Consider the following 20,412-nt stretch of genomic DNA (forward strand, 5'->3'; position numbering starts at 1 on the left):
TGCTCAAAGCCTTAGTAACTGCATACTTCCTCCCTTGACCTTCAGTAGCAGCAGTTTTATCCTTGCAGCCTTAACACAGGAATATAGGACCTGCCCTTCCCCAGCAGGAGAGGTATGAGCAGGGATATGTGCTCCTTGCAAAGCACTCTAAACTCATCTGCACTGCATCTCCAGTAAGCCAAGGCTCATAGAACACGGAGCAAGACAAGTATCTACCCCCGGCACCAAAGGTGAAAAACAGTCACCCTGTAGAGAGCTGTACAACAAATACCTGCATTTTTATAATTGCTGGCATGATTCTGCCCTGAAGTATAAACCAACACAGACAGTTAATGGGAAAACCTTTTCGGCTATTAGGATAATTCAAATGAAGTGAACCGGATCTTAAAACATATTTCTCTTCTTCATAGTTCATTTCACTGACAAAGAGGTTTAGTGACACCACCATTCACCTGCGCATCCCTGGAAAACTTCTTCATTTCAGGAATCCATGAATCAAAAGCACATTCTAATTCCAATGCGTTGACCACAATGTCTGTGTAGAAGCACCACCTCATACATTTCTAGGTTTGTAAAAGAAGATTCCCAGATTTCAGCAGTACAGAAGCAACCCTGCACTCCAGCCAAGCTCTGCCACATATGCAGGCCAATGTGCTGTAATAGATCTACAAAGCTCAGAGATCTCTTCATAAAAGAGAAGCAGAACGGTATCACACATTTACATTAAGGTCCACGAGAAACAAACAGGTCAGAGCACTTTAATAAATACTTATTTAGTTCTTGTTTCTCCACAGTAGTTTACTCACCACTCTTTTTGCCTCAGTTCACTTTATAAAAATTCAGTAGTTGGTAAATAAAGCTAATTTTCCATCAACATTATAAATTACAACCAACAAATCCAACAGTTCATTCTTAAGTACTTCCACTCCGCACGACACCTGCTTTACACACAGGAAATTGTGTCCCTGCTTCAGCACCTCCAATCACTCTTGGTGTTCGTGCTCCTGCCCTGGGATCAGCCACCGAATGCTCTCAGTCCGAATGGTAGCATACATGATAAAGCTGGCCAGAAACAGCACGGAAAACACGAGCAGCCAGTCTACTCCTTTTGTCAGAACGCTGGGCAGAGGCCCCTTCCAGTCTTCCTCTGTCACAGTCACATCATTTTTAGCTTCTATACCTGGAAAAGAACATCCTTCATCAACACCAGTAACGGCCATTAAACACAGAGAAGTTCTTTGTCTTTGCAGCTCTGTTCCTCTCTAAGGCACACATACAGACAGACCTAAGTGTTTGTTGAGCTGGTTCTTAGATTTTAATATGTCTAGTATATAGTTTGTTTATGGAAAACTGAACAGCAATCAAGGTATATGCACAGCTTAATAACAGGAAAAGCATTGTTCTGTCCTTCACACAATTTTTTTCTAAGTTTGTGGGGTTGTATTTCAAGCATCTCTGCTGTATTTGGAAATACAAGCATTTCTGGCCTCTTATGAAGGCTCTCATACACCTGTGCATGTTTTTTTTTTTTGTTTTGTTTTATTCTCCAGCTGCTCTCAGCCTTGCATGGCACTGGCAACATTCCCAAGGTTCCCCCACTCCCAAATGAAAGATTTGGGCATGAAGATGCACCCAATCCTTCTACCTTAAACCCCACTGTTTCCTTCTACATTGCAAAAGCAGCCCAGTCAGTTTCTGGTTTCACCATGCCTCAAAACTCAGTTCCTGCAGCAAATCTCTGCTGGATTCTCTCAGGGTCTTAATCAGATTCACATTAAATAACAACGTAAGAGGAATAAAGAATAATAATAAGAGGAAAGCTGTGTATGGAGCTAAAAGCCAACTTGTTCTTCCTATTGATACTTCAGTGCTGCTTTACATACCTGTTTGATTAAAAATGAAGTCTTTCAGTGTTTCCAGCGTTCTGTCTGTATGATTAAATCTAGCCATAGGTTTAGCACCTTGGAAAAGGAGGATATTGGGTACAGCCACAGTTCCAAACCGAGTTGATAAGCTGGAGAACACAAAGCACAAACAGGCCATGAAGGAAAAGAAATCCAGTGAAGAAAAGAACAAAGGCAGCCACGACACAGCAAGTGTCAGCTTCACTAAATGAGTCACTTTATAAGAAAATAATAAGCAGCCACTTTTTGTGGTACTAGGGATGCTTACTACTGCTTTATCAATTATGTTAATTATATGACATTCAGAAGTGGATGTTTCTTCTCCATACACACAAGTGCTGTATGGAACCAGGTTTTGTTATCCAAGGATATGCATAAGGTGAATGAATATTTAGCACTCCTCAGAATTGTGATACCCGAAAGTCAGATAACAGAACACAATTTCCAGGCCAAGTAAGCTACCAACAGAGTAGCATTTCCTTCCTGTAAAGTTGTCAAGAGAAAGAAAATGCGGAAACATTATAGTCAAAAAGAAAACAGACACAACTACTTATAATAAACCATTAAAAAAACACTGCTGTTTTTAAAACACACAACTTGCTATTGTAAATAAACTGAGACCAGAGCACAGGAAGTGTAAACTACCTGCTGTGCTGTGATGCATCCAGTGCCAGGAAGCGAAGAATGGGAAACGCTCGAGGTAAAGAGTTGAAATGAGGTGCCAGGCTTACGGAAAAGCGGCACCATGGCGTATAGAAAAGGACCAACGTACAGTCACTGCTGTTTGGGTTTAAGAACTCCATCAGATCCTTAGAGAGAGCATAACAGACACGGGCAAACATTTTGTTAAGTTGTCCTACATAGGAATGCATCACTCAGCAATCATAGAATCATCTCACAGAATGGCCTGCGTTGAAAACGACCGTAATGATCATCTAGTTTTAACCCTCCTGCCATGGGCAGGGATGCCAACCACCAGACCAGGCTATTAATTAGACAGTTGATGATGTTTATCAAGTAGAAACATCTTTGCTTAACCCTTTTGAAAGAAACGGCAGTGTGTTTAACCTTTTCAAAGGTTATTTTAAAACAATTACTAAAAATAAGAAAATTACAACACAATCCCCCTCCAGAAAAACCACCATCTCTATTACAAGAGCCACACTAGATACAGTAACTGGTATTGCCTGTAAGTGCCACAAACAACCCTAGAGATACGGATCTATACAGCATTAAGGCTGGCAATTCACCACAAGTGCACACACGAGACACACGTACTTGTGGACTGAGCTGTTCTTCCATTTGTTCCAGCTCATAACGATGCAACGAACACCTTTGCTTAAGCTTTCCCCATTACACAAAGACACTCGCCAGATCAAGCACTAAAAGACACAAACGCACACACAGACCAACGCTTCCCACCCCCGATATGCAGAGCTGCACGATGCCGCGGGCCGCTCACCTGGGACACGTTCAGGATCTGCACCGTGAAGTTGCTGATACCAGTAACGTTCCTCTCCTCGCAGCTCACCTTGGGGGCCTTCACGCTCTCGGCAGTGCCGTTGGGCTCCTCGCCCGCGGGCAGCACGGTCTCCAGCACGACGGCCGCTCCGGGCGGGGCGGGAGGAGCCCCGGGCCCGCTCCCAGCGCCGCACTCCCCTCCGCCGGCCGCCGCCTCGCAAATCTCCGCTTCCCGCCCTTCTCTCGCCTCTCCCGGCACCGCCGAGAGCACCACGGGCGGCTGGCCCGGCGGTCCGCTGCCCAGCATCGCGTCAGCCATCTCCGCCGTTCGGTACCGCACAGGTTCGCCGCTGATCGGCCCGGAACCGCCGGCGCCCGGCTCCGTCACCGCCCCTGCGCCAGGAGGAAGAGATCAGCCCCGGTCCCGGCGGAGGCTCCGCACCCACCTCCCGGTTCGGCCCGGCCTCACGCCAGTCCCAGCCTCACCCTCCGGCAGGGCTCGGCCGAGCCCGGCCAGCAGCAGCACCAGCAGCCGCCACATTCCCATCACAGCGCTGCGTCTCCCCGGACGACGGTCACTTCCGCCGGAACTGCCCAGGCGCTTCCGCTTCCGGTGCCATACGTGCATACGTTGGGAGCGGAACGCGGCGTGCCGCCATTTTGGCGGGGCGGTTTCGCGTTCTCAGCGGTGGCGGGGGACGGCTCAGGGCTGAGGCCAGGTGCCCACGTGAAGAGACGGGAAGGCTGCTGGAGCTCCGATACCACTGCAAGGCACCGAGGAATTATTCCGTGAAAAACTACCACCGAACCCAGTCACTGCCGAGTATAAATTGTACGAGAATAAATATTGAAGCTGCAGTGACCTAAAGATACAAAACACGAGTTAAGTTTGCATAGAGAACACAGCGGTCCAGTTGACAGAAGACAACGAGCATAAAACACAGCCCAAGAGGCTGTGGGAAACATGCCCTCCATCCCCAGTTGCGGCCACACAGCTGGCATTCTTCACCTCAAATCCGTTGTTTGCTCCACAGCTATTCAGTGGCTCACATTTTTCTGACTTTAAATGCCAAATGTTTGCTTTTAGGAAAAATGTCTAGGAAAAAAATAAACAAAAATAAAAACAACACCAACAGAGTCAGAGAAACTCCTGAGTCAAAACAGAGCCGTAAGGAATACCGAGTCCAACTCCTGGCCCCACACACTGCTGACCATCTATTCAAGAATCAATCATACATTAGGAAAGCTGTTTGTTGGAAAGAGGACTTGTGTAATACGAGTCTTGTGTTGCAGCCATGGATGAACACTGAAATGTCAGTCAGTCAGTTGTGCACCGTGTATTAAGGCAGCTGGATTTCACAGTCACAGCAAGCAAGCTCCTTCCCTGGCAATGTAAGGAGTGAAAGACAACAGAACGGAACAGAGACAACGCCAAGGTCTTCACGTTTCCATTCACTCACAATTCTCACAGCTGATTTTCTGTGTATTCAACAGCATGAGAAGAAAAAAAAATAAGCATTCAAGTCAGAACAGAGACTGAGGTCACACAGGCAGCTCTACCTTACGCTACATTTGGGAGGTGTGACTTTGCATTCTGTTCTCGCAAGATGGGCAGAGCTGAATATTTACAAAGATGACCACATAAAGCAGCAGAAAAACACTTTTTAGTATTATGCGTATCTCTGAGGCCTACTCTAAATAATCAAACTCGCACTAATTGCTAGTGTGATATTTTTTCACTAATTGGAAACAAGGTTTTGTGGTATGAAAAATGCAACATGAAAGGCAGGATCTGCCTCAGATCACTTAAATACCACCTGACAATTCCACAACACACTGCAGCTTCAAAGCAGTTAAAAGTTGTTTGCTAATGACTCCTTCCGGAACCCTGCAAGATAAGCAGATATTTTTTGCCAAGTTTTCACTGATGGGAAGAAGTGAGACATTGCCATCCCTAGGCCATGCAGGGAACCTGGGTGCAAGCCAGTTGCAGAGCACTGTAATTTTGGGCTGCCAATCCTGCACGGTCAGGCCAGAACTCTCCCTTACATGTTAAGCCATACACAGTGCCACAGGCAGAAGCCTGGTAACTACAGCACACAGTGCAAGTCAGCAAGGCAGCCCTTTATCTTTAGGAATTACAGCTTTACATGATTAACTGTTAAGAACAATCTTCATTTCTCTTGGTCCAAAAAGACACTTTGTTGAGCCATCATACCGAATAGGTACGATGTTGCTAATTCACACTATATTGTTTGTCTTATTGGAAGAGATCCCACTGAGACAGGTACTTCACGAGAGCATTAGGATGCCAGTCCAGCTCCAAAGCACACCCCGGTGTCAAATCAGACACACAAACGGCATCGTCAGGAAGATAAAACCACTGTAAAGCTTTTTTAAGGTCCAGCTGGCCAGCCAGTTTGGCAGCATAGCTGGCAAACAAACATTGCTAGTCTGTCCATATGAATAAGTCGTAATCTGTGATAAATGTGAGCAGTAAAGCAACCTCCAAGGCTGCTAAAAAGCCTGAACTGTGTAATTTATGAACGTCCTCCAACTCTCACAAATTCTTGATGCGTTCTTAAGTCCACACGAGCACGAACACAGTCTGTTGTGGTTGGATTCACCTGCACTTCAGGGAGACAAAGAACAAAACCTATCACCTGATTTTAAGCAACATCTCTACGAGTTGCACCACAATGCTTTACACTTACCTACAACAGAGACACTGGGAGAACAAACAATTCCTGCTTACAGCAGAGACAGGTTGAAGTTATTGGTCTGATACGCTGGCCATAGGAATCTGAAGCCAGAATTTAAAAATACATATATTAAAACAAAAAGCACATAGGAAGTAATTGTTAGGTTTTAAAGTATTAACTTTATTAATAAATATACATCCATATGATGATGTAAATACAGATCATGAACACTACTCCATTCCCATACACATAATTGCACACGAGTAGCTCAAGTTCATGGACATAAAAACATACACAGTATCTAATCAGGCTTTTTACAGCAGAGGACAGGGTGCTGATACTAGATATTTAACAGATTACTGTTTCCCCAAAGTAAACCTGTGGAAAAGCAAACGATGAAAGGTTAAAGTATCAGAAAGTGGTTCCAAACTTCAGAATACAGATTTATCTATCTGAAGAAAAAAAAATCTTAAAGAGAAAAGTCTAGTCTCTACTAAAGTCATAAATATATTTAAGCAGTGTTAAAATATATGCATTAAAATAGAGAAGAATAAACTTCTTTTGTGGTCAGAAATTAGGTCTGCAGGTCAAAGTATTAATGATTGTTATCAACTGTTTTAACTGTCAACTCTAGGGATAGCATGAAATGTTATTATACATACAACAAAGAATAGCAGAGTCTCGGTTAACGAAGCCAGCAGACAAATGACTTCGTTTCACTCTGCCTTTTAAAGCTCTTCAAAAAGGGGGAAGGGAGTTCAATTCACATCTGAATTACTCTGTGTACTGTAGTTCCAAGTAATTCTTTTTATAGACACATCACTTTTCACTGACAAGGCTTGGTTTTGTCCCGACCAAACTCTCAGATCTTTCAGATGAAGTGAAAATATATTCCTTCAAAACAGAGATCTTTAATGGCTCTTGATATGGAGTTATTTTGATTGAACTAAATCCAAGATATAAAGAGTGCTGCTTTAACAACAAGGCTAACAGCTGATTTTAAAAATACTGAACTAAATTTCACAGTTAGCCTCTTCTGATGGATGGTATCTGTTTTGTTTTTTTTTCCTGCCAAAATATGGTGCTATCATCTTGAATATGTCCAGTGCAAGACTTGATAGTAGCAAAACTATTTGGTTTTAAAGTTTAAGTAAATTTAATCAGAAACTGAATAGTCGTTACTCTATGTATATTAAACAGTGAACTTGTATAGCATCATCAAGGAGTAATAGCAAGTGAGTACATTTCATTCATGTATAAATAAGACGTTAGAGACTTGATAATTAAAAGAAATCATTAGAAAGCAAACTCGTAGATCTGCTGAACAGTGCTAACACACAACAGTGATCCTAGCTTATGAATAGCTGAATTATGATATAGAATATAAAATAAGCAATTTACCTTACAAGTTATGTTTTCATACTACGGGGGGAAAAGTCCAGTTTTCCCACTGGTACTAGTAAAGTTTAGGCATTAACATGCTGCTTCAGTGTTTACGTGGAAAGAAAAGTGTTGTTTGGTTGTTTGGGTTTTTTTTAAAGCACAATGTATTCTGCAGACTATACATAGGCAAAGCAGAAGTATTCGAAAATTCCATTCCTCTTTCACTTCAAATGTCTTCCTTCCTTTTTCTTCCTCTCACAGCATGGCGCCAGTCGACTACAGTCAGATCTAAATAAAGCAGAATGAGGAAATGCCCAGCAGGACTCTGCTGGTCTCCTTGCTACATCCCAGGTGCCACACAGCCCTTTACAGACTCTCCAAACACTTTTCTACTTTATGCTCCTCGTTTCACAATTGACAACATTAATTGCTGTTTGTTGGGTTTTTTTTTTTTCTTCTGGGATTATATTTCATTTGATATAATTAATAAACAGTGTAATGAACAGAAATTGCTTAGACGATTTCATTATTTCATCAGCATACTCAATTAAAATTCATTATACTAGCAGAACAGTGATACAGCTGCATCATCTCCTGACACACAGCACAGCACCATCGAGTAGATGCACGAGTGAGAAATGGAACAGGAGCAAACCAGATAAACAGAGGAGGTAAGTGGAGTTTCTCCAAGGTACAGTGGTGACATGCAACATGTTCCTTGCCAGCGAGGTGTGACGCTCCTGCAGGTACTACATTCAGCTGAAGAGGACTGCTTTCCCAGCTGAGCTCAGGTAAGAACTTAAAGCAGTCTTTTGTTGAAAAATCATCTGATTAAAAACAGCCAATACAACACAGATCCTGAGGGTGAATTAACTCACGTTAGCATTTTGCATGTGTCAGAAGTTACATCGTTCTGAGAAATCGCTAAATTTCAGACTTGTGAGTTTGCTGAGGAACAGAAAGTATCACTGGATTTCATAGCTTCAGCATGAAGAAACTATTTTTAGTAGCAGTTTAGCTGCCGTTAATTCATACATCGACTAAGGAGCCATCCAGTACAGTTGAGGTTCATTGTCTTAGTTGCCAGTGCATACACAGTTCCCCAAAAACAATTCAACACACCTATCGTAAAGTACAGCATAAAGTCCAGCTCATTATGTGTTAGGCATCACTGGAACACCTGAAGGCTTGCTGCTTTTTTCCTGATAAAAAAGGTATGAAACATGACATCTGTTTCTTAAGTTGTCATCACTGAAATCAAGAGCTCTCATCAAAATGTCAGCAGGCCAGAATAGCATTTATGTTAACAAAAGTTATCAGTCCAGCATAAGCACTAATTAACCCAATTTCTTTTACTCCCCAGATTGCCAAGCTTTATATATCCACCCCCTCCCCGGATGCACGAGCCTACAAATTTATCATAAAGTCACATTTTGCTTCAAACCGCTTAAATAGAAACTTTCTTCCAGGTGGGAAAAAAAAAAAGCTTGGGTTCCAGTAAAAATAAATTTGGAACAAACAATATGCAACATTGAGGATTGATTTTTTTTTTTTTTTTTTGAAGTCTAGATTAAAGTATGTGCACATTACACACATACATACGCTCTCTCACACTTAAATTAAACACACCCAGCTGAAAAATGGAACATTTCTTTTGGAAAGAGGGAAGGCTTAAGTTTGAGTCAAGAAAGGTATTTATAGTCAACCAACAACGTTTTTTTTCAGCTTGCATGCATAGATGAATTCCTATGAATTACTTCATCTCTGGGGTCTAGCAGTGCAGTAAACTGCATCCTGTTTGCATCAGCTATACAGTTTGCTTTTATAAATCATGAAAATGGTGTCCTTTGGTAGATATAGAACGTTCCGTAACTTAAATATAGCGTAAGTGTCCAACAATGCAATAACTGTATTTCCAGGAATATCTGGCAAAACGAAGCCTGAAAACTTGGCAGCAGTGTCTATTTAAAAAGTTTAATTTGTAAACATTATAGATTAATACTTTAAAAGCTATTAAACTGTCGCCACCTAAGCACAGATTTTTAAAGGCAAAAACCAGTGTAAATAGCTATTTACAGATTAAGGACGTACTGTTTAATATTAACCAAGTACGTTACTAGAGCGAACAGTACTTAATCTCTTATAAAATATTTCAAAATGTAAAGAATTATCTGTGGTTTGGTAAATATATTTAGGCATTTCTAAATTACATGGCAGAATCCTGTGCCGGCGTAACACAAAGAGCAGCTATCACCTAAAGGCAAATGAGCTCGTGTTCATAAGGCGCCGTGACGCTGCACCGCGCTGCACCAACGCTCAGCTTTCTGGTATATCTTCAACAATGTTTTTGGAACATTAATCGAAATTCACTTAATGCTACAACTCCAGAAATCAACATTGGGGAAAAAAAAAAAAAAAAAAGGTTGGGTTTTGTTGGTTTTTTTTTTTTTTTTTGGTTTGTTAAGTTTCTATGGATCTGCCTGAGGTCTGTAGAAGCTCCTGCTGAAGAGAAGAACGTAACTTGCTTTCTATTCCTTTAAAAACACACAGGAACTCAGAATGTCGCTGTTTTAACTAAGTTAAACAGTCCCAAATAGTTTCTTTTTCTTTATCAAGTATGAACTCATCTGCACGAGTTCCCTATGGTGAGATAGGCCCCATCATCAGCCAACAGCCAGCTAATTCTCTCCTCCTTCTTTCAATTACTTAATGCATAACCACAAAACTAGATTTACCCAAAACTGAACGTAAAACTAGGAACATGGATTTTACTAAGGTGTAGACACCACGGCCTATCCTTCAGTTCAGACTTTCTTTTAAATTACGATTTAAAAACAACAACAAAGAAGACTTTATACCAATGCCCTCTCGACACTGCTTTAAAAGTTACTGAACTGCACCCATAGACTATGGCATTATTTGAGTAAAAATAAAATCTAGAAACTCAAACGTATGCAAATGCTACAATAAAATGCAAGAAACATGCCAAAATCCAGAGTAAAGCAGATTAGTAAGCAGTTACTAATTCCTTCCTTTCATTCGTTAGGCTGCTTGAGTTTGCTGCTAGTTTCACCAGCAGCATGCACTCCTCTGTTATGCACCATAGGATAAGGAAAAGCTGCACTGCCACACGTATAACTTAGATTTGCAAACCGGGATTGAGCTTTAATGCTACCTGGAGGTCTGCCTGGGCTGACTTTGTATCCTGCTGCTTTAGTTGTGCCCAAGGGTCTGCCTGGACTTGTCTTAAATCCAGCTGCTTTGGTGGTCCCCAGGGGTCGACCCGTGCTGGTTCGGTACCCTGCTGATTTTGTGGTCCCTGATGGCCTCCCACGTTTACCGGATCGGTTGAGGTTTTTCTTTTTCTTCAGTTCATCTTTTGTTTCTATATTCCTGCTGCTTGTGGTCTGCAGGTGGGACTCATTCAGCGCATCTTGTCTCTGGCACGCGATGGGTTTGTGGCTCACTGCGTGGCTGTATTTACTTTGCTGCGTGGCATACAAGTCAAACTGGTCAGCAGCTCTCACGCTGTCTTCGTTAAGGCAAGAGCTCTTGCCCGTCCCACAGAATGCTGCATTACTGCTGGCAACAGGGTGCATCATTTTCTATCGAAAATAAGAAAGACAAATCTATATCAATAAAAAACAATACTGCACTGTTCCGCAAGAAAGCCTTTAAAGATTTACCTCTGTTTTCTACAACAAGTTCAAGCAATTTCCATTTTTATTAAACAGCACTGATGCCAGTAAATTATTTTTTTAAATGGAAAGTTTTGGTAAGTTTTCACTTGAAGGTCTGCATGTAACCTTTACGTGTAGTTAAAAGCAACTATTTAAAGGACACGCTATTCAGAAGCACACAATTAGGGAAGAAGGGCATTAAAGAACTGAACAAGAGCATTTCAGCCAAAAGATACAAAATATACACACACCTACTGCTATTTCAAAACCCTTTTAACCAAACCTCATCCACTTCCTAGCTGCTCTAGTTGCAAGATTAGCCAGCATCTGTGAGCCAGGAAAAACACCACACTGTTCTCCTGTTCAACAGATACAGGCTCATGGAGATTGTGTTTTTTAATTAATAAAAAACTAATCAGTTTTGTTCATAGAATCACAGAATGGCCAGGGTTGCAAAGGCCCACAGTGCTCATCCAGTTCCAACCCCCTGCTGTGTGCAGGTCACCAACCAGCAGCCCAGGCTGCCCAGAGCCACATCCAGCCTGGCCTTGAATGCCTGCAGGGATGGGGCATCCACAGCCTCCTTGGGCAGCCTGTTCCAGTGCCTCATCACTCTCTGACTGTTGTTGTTTCTTTCTGCAGTTATGTAAGAAACACTGAAATAGGTGAGATACTCTGCAAAGACAGCAATGCCACGGCTGGGAATGCAGAGCTACACAAGGAATCTGTTACAAAGCAGAAACTTCAGGACGCTACAAAGGTGACTCCTGTGCTCTGCGTGCTGCCCCAGCTGCAGACAGACAGACAGACAGACATCCAGCAGGTAAGGACAGCAGCAGCCAATGAGGTTCTCAAAGAGGAACAGGATGACACTGCACCCATTCAGCCTGTGTAACGTTTAACCATGCTGAGGACAAGATTAACCCATCACTATCCGGCTCTTCACAGCAATTCTGTGCCCTTCACTCACAGCTGGGAGGACAAATGTTTCTTGCTGTACATTCTCTAACAAGTAAGGTCTGGAATACTGATGGCATTTTGGCTCCTGTAGATAAGGAGTATTTCCTAAGGCAAACAAATCTAAATTCTACCATCGACCACTGAATTTATCCCACAGTTGCAAGGGTTTCCTCCCAGCCAGAGAAACAATAACAGAAGCAGGCTGTTTACCCAGGAGAAAATCCCCATGCGTGCCCTTTCCTCCTGATTACAATGGTTACACTCCCTGCTCAAACTCCCGTTTACCTTGGCTCCACAAATGCATGTTACAGTGTATGCATTACTCTTGTGCAAATACATGAATATGGTTTTATGTCACATAGTGAAACCATGATAGCAGCATAGTCCAAATAATAGATGGCTCTAGCAGAGATTATCCACGTGCTACAATTCTGAATGTTGAATGGGGAAACGGTGGCACAAACATGAAACTACTGTTACTGCAGATGTTGACTAGCCAGTAAAATATATATATATATTAGAATAATTAGCAAGCCTGCCTTTAGCAGAGAACAGGCAGGGTCAGCACCCAGTGTGCAGGGCAACAGTGCTCTGCAAACACTGCCTTCAAGTGCAAAACTGGCCTGATGCTAGTTCTCCTTGCATCTGGTCACAGTCTTTGTTACTGCTATTATTTAAGCCATGAAAATGTCAAGTAGAACCCAAAGCTCGCATTCTATATTTTCTTTTATCTGAGACATATATTTATGAAAAGTTTTCTCTAGAAAAGAGCTTTCTAGTCTACCTTAGTTACTCTGGCATGGACATTTCCAGCCTCATTTTTTCTGTACTCACATTGCAGTAGGGAATGAAAGAATGAAGCAGGCACACTGCATGAGTCATCTGAAGAGCAGAAGCAAGTTTTTTGGTGGGGGGAATATAACTGAGGAAAGAATCCGACGCGATGGCAGCTTAAAAATCCCACTCCAGCTATACTGTATGAGCAAATGCACACCACTTTGTGCCCAAGCATTCTTCAGCACAACCAGCCTGAAAAGTTCCCAGTGAAACGGAACATACTTGTTTAGAACCTTAGAACTTAAGTATGTAAATAGAAATGTGCAGGTTTGTTTAAGTCGGTTTTAAATCCTGCTGAATGTCTCAACGTAACAGTTAACACCAGGCATTGCACTAAACTCATTCAGTGGCACTTTGAGAGGGTTTCTACCGGAGGCTGCACCAAGTTTTCTGTTTGGATCCTTCTCTATCTAGTAATCAATTTTCATTCAAATGCTGGGGAAGGGACTGGATAAACTAACTCTGGAAAGAGACAGCACAAGAGCTCCCCACACAACGAAGCACAGAAGCTGCACTGCTGCTTGGAAGGAGGACAGGAAGATGGCCATCTGTGTGGGACCTGCAGGTTTTGTTGCTGGGGGTTCTGACTGTGGCTATAATCCCACCCGTCAGCATACTGCTGCCTTACCACAATTCTGAGTGCCCACAGAGCTGACCTGGCTCAGCACCAGCGAGGTGAGCGTGAGGTCTGGTTTGGCTCACAGCTCTACCTGTCAGTGAGGCTGCCACTTAGCATCTTGTATTTCACTGTCAAGCTTGACATTCTTTACTCTTTTCTGCTGGGAGATGAAATAGAAATCTTGTTAAAGACAATGCAGACCCAGCAGAAACTTAGGAAGTTTCACCTAATTCCTGTGATGTTATGGTTAGGCAGAAACGGTGCCTCTCTTTACCCCAAACACAGCATTCTTCTAGCTTAAAGCTGCTGAAACACACCTGGAATCAGGGCCTTTGAACAACACTGGAAACCCATCTACAGCTTTTTAAACTATACCAAGAAAGGTAAACTCCTATTGCCAATATGGAGAATTCTGCTTTTAACGACAGTACATAAAACTCACTCGTTTCCCTGCAATAGCTTCAACAGTATAAACAGAGCTGTAGGAGACTGTATCAGCACATCTTCATCACCACCCAATCCTCCTTGGAGCAAACACATACAAAGTCTGTGACATAGCACTTAGAAACACAAGCATTATTTCTGTGCTAGTACCCAGAACGTCACTTCTCTCAATTAGAATAGTTGGAATGAAGCACAGGACCAACTCTGTTCAAGCTCCCTACATAAAGAAGGCTCTGTGCCATATTCAGCAGCACAGGGGCTGCAGGCTTTGGGGGCACCGAAGGGCTCCGTTTGGTTGCAGAGAGCAGTGTGAAAAGCAGATGAGTATTCTGCCTTTAAAGACTGCAGATACGGTATTGGGTTTGCTCTTCCTTCTTAGGATAGCAGATAAGAGAAATACTTCCATCAATAAATTAAAAGAATCCACTATTTGAAATTAAACATTTTTCAAGTGTCTCTTTTACTGCCAGCTCCCTCTCTAACCCTTGTTAGAAGAAGAACGTGTTAACTCTCACTGCTTATTTTCCAAATCTTGTACCTCCAGAATTCCCATTAAAAGAAGTCAGTGGCACAACGTACACTGTAACACCTGAATCTGTATTCAATACATAACCTACCCCTGAAGACAGTCAACCAGTTCCTCCACACTGTGCTTATAAAACACTTTCCAAGCGTTCACTGTATAACAGAATTTTTCTCATCATTTGACAATAGGTAAAATAAATTGAAATGAGCCAGAACATAAAACAATCTCTTTACAGCAGTGGTTTGCTGGTACTACTGCAATAACACAAGATTGCAAATAGAACTTGTTTCCTGAAGTGTTCTCTCCTCTTTCTCTAGTTATTCTTTATCCAAAAAAGAAGATGGAGAAACAAAGTACTCCCCAAGCAATGCAACAAATTAGAAGCACTGCCCTCGGGGGGTTGGAGGCATTTCTCCCCACCTCCCCAACCCCCAGGACGCTCAGCTCCCGGCACAGAGGCACTGCTGCTGTTCAGGCAGTACAGGTGCAGGGGCATTTTGCTCGGGTCCAAACCCATTTCAGTCACGCCGAACACAAAAAACTACTTCCCTCAGTGGAATACTCGAGATGTTTGATGGCAATAGGTGAAAGCGGCTTTTGCTTGCTATAAATTCAAAACTCACAATATCTAACAGAAGGAAATGAGACTTAGACACTCAGATAGAGAAACTGTCCCCTGGAGAGCCTGAACGCCGGCTGCCTTTGTATCAACAACAGCACAGCATGATGCGACTGCACAGCAAACAGGGAACTCTCACCTCTCCAGCCCCAGAATAAGTCTGTCCTACCCAAGGGCAGAGTTTCAGTAGATATCAACACCAGCTAGTTTTTTTCCTACTGAAATTAAGATCATATAACCGTGGAGTGATGATGAGAAAGAGGATGCTTAAACGAGTCAGGACAGCTTCATGAAATTGAGGGCCATGTCAGTAATCTAATTAACTGCACCTCTGATCACATGGACACAACTGACAGTTTGGCTTCACCACCAGCAGAAACTACCCCAACCCCCCTTTTTTTCTGAGCAGGATGATCTTGTTGTTTCCTCTTATACACCCCCACTTCTTGTACCAACGCTAAGTGTTGTGCAAGAGCAGGACAAGCCAACAACCAGGCAAAAACTGACCCAACAAGAAAACACAGCAGTTGGCTGGCACTGGGGCGAGAGAGGAAGAACAGGAACACGCTTTCCTCGATACAGATGGACCAAAGCTGTTGGTTAGCCAACACCACGTTACCTCACTGCCACCAACTGCTCTTGCTCCTCCACGACCCACCCCAGTTACTCCCAGAGCTGACCAGACCTCACAAAGATGACTTTCTGACAATTCAGCAAACCTAGAAGCCCTGAACAAAAGGGTTTGACGAATCCCGAATGCAGCACAGGGACTGGAGGGTGGGGAAAAGGCAAAGACGACTGGAGGCAGGGCAGCACGGAACCAAGGCAGACATCGGGCCAGGCTGTGCCTGAGAAAGTGCGGTTGTGAAACGGTGCCCTGATTATTCTGCGGTTCTGTAATTACCAAATTTCAAAGCAAGCCAGATATGCATATGAATGACAGAGCAGGTGGAGGTGCATGTTTATAAAGAAAGTATCATTAGTGCTTGTAAAGCTGTCTCCTCCTCTCCCAAGAAAAACAGAGGAGATCTCAGCTTGGAGATGGTTATTCATCTCTGCGGGTGTTCTCGCCCACCTCTCCTCTCCCCAGGGAACAGCTGAGAGGCACGAGGTGCTCATTCATCTCCGTGGGTGTTCTCACCTTCCCCAGCCGCCTCCCACAGAAGGATTCTAAAGCTTAAGAGAGGGATCAAACATCCCCTAGTCCCAGTGCCGAGCTCCCCATGTGCGCTTCCATGAGGTTTCTCTGCAGCAGGATTAGCACAGGAGGCTCTGACACCTACCAACAGCCCCAGACACGGCGTGCAGAGCCAACATCCATCCACCTGCTGGAGCTGTGCCACAGTGGGCAAAGGCACAGCGCTGCTCTGGGCACACCTAACACTGAGGAGTAATGACACAGACAAAAAAAGCAGAGTAAGAAAAACTCTGGCACTTCAATACTGACATAGGAATAAACCACTAATTAAGAAATGTACCGACCAAGTGCTCCTCATATTTTGGGAAAAAAAAAAACCCAACCCAAAACAACATCAACAACAAGAACATGCATCAAATAACTGCTGCTTTCTTCAGTGACACCCAGAGAGAAATACAAACAAGCTGAAGGCGCAGCCATCTACTGACGAATTAACCTGGAAGGACTACGCAGCATTAAGGACACACCGGGCTATTTACAGGAACACAGCACACACACGTGTGAGCGGACCAACAAACAGGGATGGCAGGGAAGCAACAGAGCGCTCGGCAGCCCCGAAATGCACGTGAGCAGGACGTGCACTGCTCGCACACCTCAAGGAAACGCACATCCGTACCAACCGCAATCCCATAGGCCGGCGGGTCTGTAGCGAGAAGCAGACACGAGCACCAGAGCCGGGAATGCCGAAGGTAACGCCGGCGGCTCGAGCACAATACGCGGCCCCGCAACTGGGACGGGACGAGACAGGAAGGCCGCACGAGGGGCTGCCCGCGGGGCCGGGGCTCACGGCGGCCCGGCTGCCACCGCAGCTCCCTGCCCGCTCCGGCGGCGCCGCCTCCAGGCCCTTCCCGCCCCACGGCCCAGCCCGAGCCCCGCCGCAGCGCCGCCGCCCGCCCCGCCTGGCCGTGCCGCGGGAGTCACCGCCGAGGCGGAGCGGGCCCCTCTTCGCGGCCCCGAGCAAATGGAGCTCGAAGGCCCCGCGGCGCGGCGATCCCCTCCCCCGCCGTCTCCATCTTGCCCTCCCGCCGCGAGGAGAAGGGCCCCGGCCGGCACCTACCTGCGGAGATCGGAGCGGCCTGCGGCGCCTGCGAGCCTGGGAGCGGCGCGGGGCGGCGGGCGGGAGCGAGCGGCCGCCTCCCCTCCCCACACCCCGCCGGGCGGCTGCAGGGAGCGGCGCTGCGGCGGCGGCGGGCGGGCGGGCGCGGGCGGGCGGCAGGAGCGCGCTCCCGAGCGGGGCCGCGCCGCGAGCCTGCGCGGGGCCGGGCGGGGCGGGGCGGGAGGGAGGAGGAGGCGGCCTCGGGGGCGCCCGGCGGCCGCGCCGCCATTTTCTCCCTGAGAGGAGAGGAGCGGAGCGGAGCGCGCTGCGGGGGGGGGCCGGGAGCGCTGCCCTGCGCCGCAGCTCCTGTAAGCCCCGGTCCGTGCCCCATGCCACAGCCATCTCGCAGGCTGCAAGGAATACTGACGCTCGTTAAGCATTTTGCCCTATTTTATCCATCCGTGTTCTGAAGAGTTTATGTAAGAGTGCAAGGGCAGATTGTTAAAAACAAAGCTTTGTACCTTTGGACAGTATTCAGAGTCCTCACAGAACGCAGAACTGTGCCCAGCGCTTCCCACCATCCAACCTCCTGCCATCGTCGGGACCAGTGAAACGACACAGTAACGCCCACAGGAGGGCACGGCCAACTGATTAGAATCAGTGCTCTTAATTACTCCAACAGCAACAGTGCCATATATTCAGCCACACCGGCTGGCCTGCTGCCAGCACCTAGATATCAGTCCATAATAACGCTGTACAAGTTCTCAAATACTACATACACCCCTGAGTGTCACCTGAAGGAATGCACACGTTCTCCAACCCCCTGATATTCCATTTTTATTATACTCAGAGCTTTTCAGGCTGACAGTTGCTGTGAAACATCCTGCCACAGCCAGTGGCTGTGCCGGTGCTTCCCAATGCGTGAAGAAATCCCCACTTCCAACATAAAGCAGCAGGGAAATCAGCATTTATTCAGCTTAATTTAGCAAATGATTGCATTTATTTATGAGCTTCTATTGCTTCTAACTCATTGGAAACGCACTTCAAGTCAAGAACAGAAATTTGAGAACCTCTTTGGTATCTTATGTTTAGTCAGTAGATTAGTGTACAAAGTGATGGAAGTCAGGCTCCTGCCTTGTCCAGAAAAAAAACATCAGCTTAACAGAATGCGGAAATGCTGACAGCACCACGCAGCAGTGAACTTGGAAATGGAAGCAGGGACAGGTTCCATCCACGGTGCTGTGAAACCTGAATCGGGCTCTTGTTGAGACTGCTGCTGGATGTGTCTTTATGCAGTGCTGTGCCCATGTGGCTGCTCTGCATTGTGCCCTGGGCAAACCAATTCCAGATGAGTCACCTTCAGTGCCACAGTGCTCAAATATTAATCTGGTAGCAGTGGGGTCTGGTTTCCTCATCCACATGCCGCTAATAAAAACAGCAAGCAAACAAAAAGACAAATGTGTCTGTGACTGCCTTGTTTTGTGAAATCTCCCTGGGTCTGAAGCATAGCTATTGCACAGACTGGGAATTTGATTCCCACTTTCTTTCTCTAAGTTATCATTACCAGTAGCAGACAATCACATTATCTGTAAGGTAATGCAACAAACTGCTGCCTCTCCCTACATCTAGACCACAAAATCCCATTCTCCTGCACTGGGTCTCTGATGGATCCAAATTTTCAAGTTGAGCACAAGTTCCTCCTGTTGCCAACACAGAGAGTCACAGGAGCTCAGTGCTGTCCTCAGCTACACGGAATGCTGAGCAAGCTGTGAGAATTCAGAGCTGTAACTGTCATGACCAATGCTCTATTTAAGAACAAGTTACTGGAGCTAAAAATTCATTTGTTTGCTAACGTACACGGGCAGAGGAAATGTATGTTTTCGTTAAGATTAAGGATTTTCGTTAAGTATAACATTTCCCTTACTAAGCAGTAACTTTCAGAGCAGTTGCCCAGTGCTATCTGTTTTTCTAAGAAACATTTTTGTGATGATAAACTTCATACTTAGAATGGTCAAAGTATAAAATAATAATCACACACTTCATAGTAGGTTATTAATAATTGTTTAGCTCACTACAACTAGTAATTTCTGAGGTATTAACTACTTTACCTCTGCTTATGCTGATTAGCTTAACAATTTTCTCTTAGTTTGGATAAAAAAACCATTTAAATCTGTTTCAGATGAGAAGTCTCAGAGAAGCAGTGTTTGGGTGGCAATCACTCAGCAATAGTCATTTATTTAAAAACAATTGTTTCCACTGTAGCTAAAAATATCAAAACAAATCTTCCTGTCTACCATCATATAAACACAGTACAAAATGTACATTTTGGGACAAATAGGAGTCCAGCTGGGCACCTTTTATCTTTACATTTTTAGGTTCTTCTCCGCCTCCGCTCCCCCCGTGCCACTACAGTTAGTTGGAAGCCAGAATTTCTTCTGCAAACGCCCAAGCTCTAAGAATACAAACTTGTTTAAGCTGAGACCATATTTGGAAGCGATCTGGGTCAAGAAAAATAATCAAAAGGAAAGTGCATTCCTCGGGCATCACGTGAGGTCAGCGTGCGCGCACACATCCTGATCTTGGGATCGGATGTAGGGAAGGGAAGGGACCGTGCACGACGCTCATGAATAACTCACTGCGATTACACTTGTGGCAAGGGCTGGTTTTACACCAACACTGACAGGCTGAGCACCTCAGTTCATCTCCAGCCTACTTACAGGGCATTCAGGCTAACTTAGAAAAAAGCTGCACTGAGTTGTACAGCACTGAGAGTGTGTGACAGAAGATTAAAAATTAATTCTGGCAACCTCCACAGGCTCCATTCTTACAAATAAACATATTTGTTTCTTTAACCATGGCAGTAGTTCTGAAATAACAGCAGTTTCTCATGAACATAAGCAAAAACTTGTCCGTGACCCAGGACAAAATATTTCTTTACTTACCCACCCAAAATACCACTCCCTGTTTATTCAAGCACTGCAAGCACCAGGGTAACTTAGAAAGCTAGGAACATTTCACCTTGGGTAGGTAACAAAACTCATAA

At 44.7% G+C, this 20,412-nt stretch overlaps 2 protein-coding genes across 4 annotated transcripts; both read right to left on the reverse strand.

Annotated features, from left to right (window-relative positions):
- Window positions 1-742: 742 nt before the first annotated feature.
- Window positions 743-4,165, reverse strand: TXNDC15 (thioredoxin domain containing 15). Its single transcript, XM_031555685.2, has 5 exons — window positions 3,852-4,165; window positions 3,367-3,758; window positions 2,550-2,713; window positions 1,884-2,014; window positions 743-1,180 (listed from the first exon to the last, which is right to left on the reverse strand). Exons 1-5 carry the CDS (start codon window positions 3,991-3,993, stop codon window positions 984-986), a joined length of 1,026 nt encoding a protein of 341 aa, XP_031411545.2. The 5' UTR covers window positions 3,994-4,165; the 3' UTR covers window positions 743-983.
- A 2,058-nt stretch (window positions 4,166-6,223) lies between these two features.
- C15H5orf24 (chromosome 15 C5orf24 homolog) lies at window positions 6,224-18,035 on the reverse strand. 3 transcript variants are annotated; one of them, XM_085236796.1, is made up of 2 exons: window positions 17,891-18,035; window positions 6,224-11,055 (listed from the first exon to the last, which is right to left on the reverse strand). In XM_085236796.1, exons 1-2 carry the CDS (start codon window positions 17,963-17,965, stop codon window positions 10,486-10,488), a joined length of 645 nt encoding a protein of 214 aa, XP_085092922.1. In that variant the 5' UTR covers window positions 17,966-18,035; the 3' UTR covers window positions 6,224-10,485. The 3 variants fall into 3 exon arrangements, with proteins under 3 accessions (XP_085092922.1, XP_085092921.1, XP_010717576.3); XM_085236795.1 differs by lacking the exon at window positions 17,891-18,035 and adding an exon at window positions 17,391-17,525; XM_010719274.3 differs by lacking the exon at window positions 17,891-18,035 and adding an exon at window positions 16,950-17,084.
- Between the last annotated feature and the right edge of the window lie 2,377 nt (window positions 18,036-20,412).

The sequence above is a fragment of the Meleagris gallopavo genome, chromosome 15, assembly GCF_905368555.1.
Source record: "Meleagris gallopavo chromosome 15, MGAL_WU_HG_1.1, whole genome shotgun sequence".
NCBI lineage: Eukaryota > Metazoa > Chordata > Aves > Galliformes > Phasianidae > Meleagris > Meleagris gallopavo.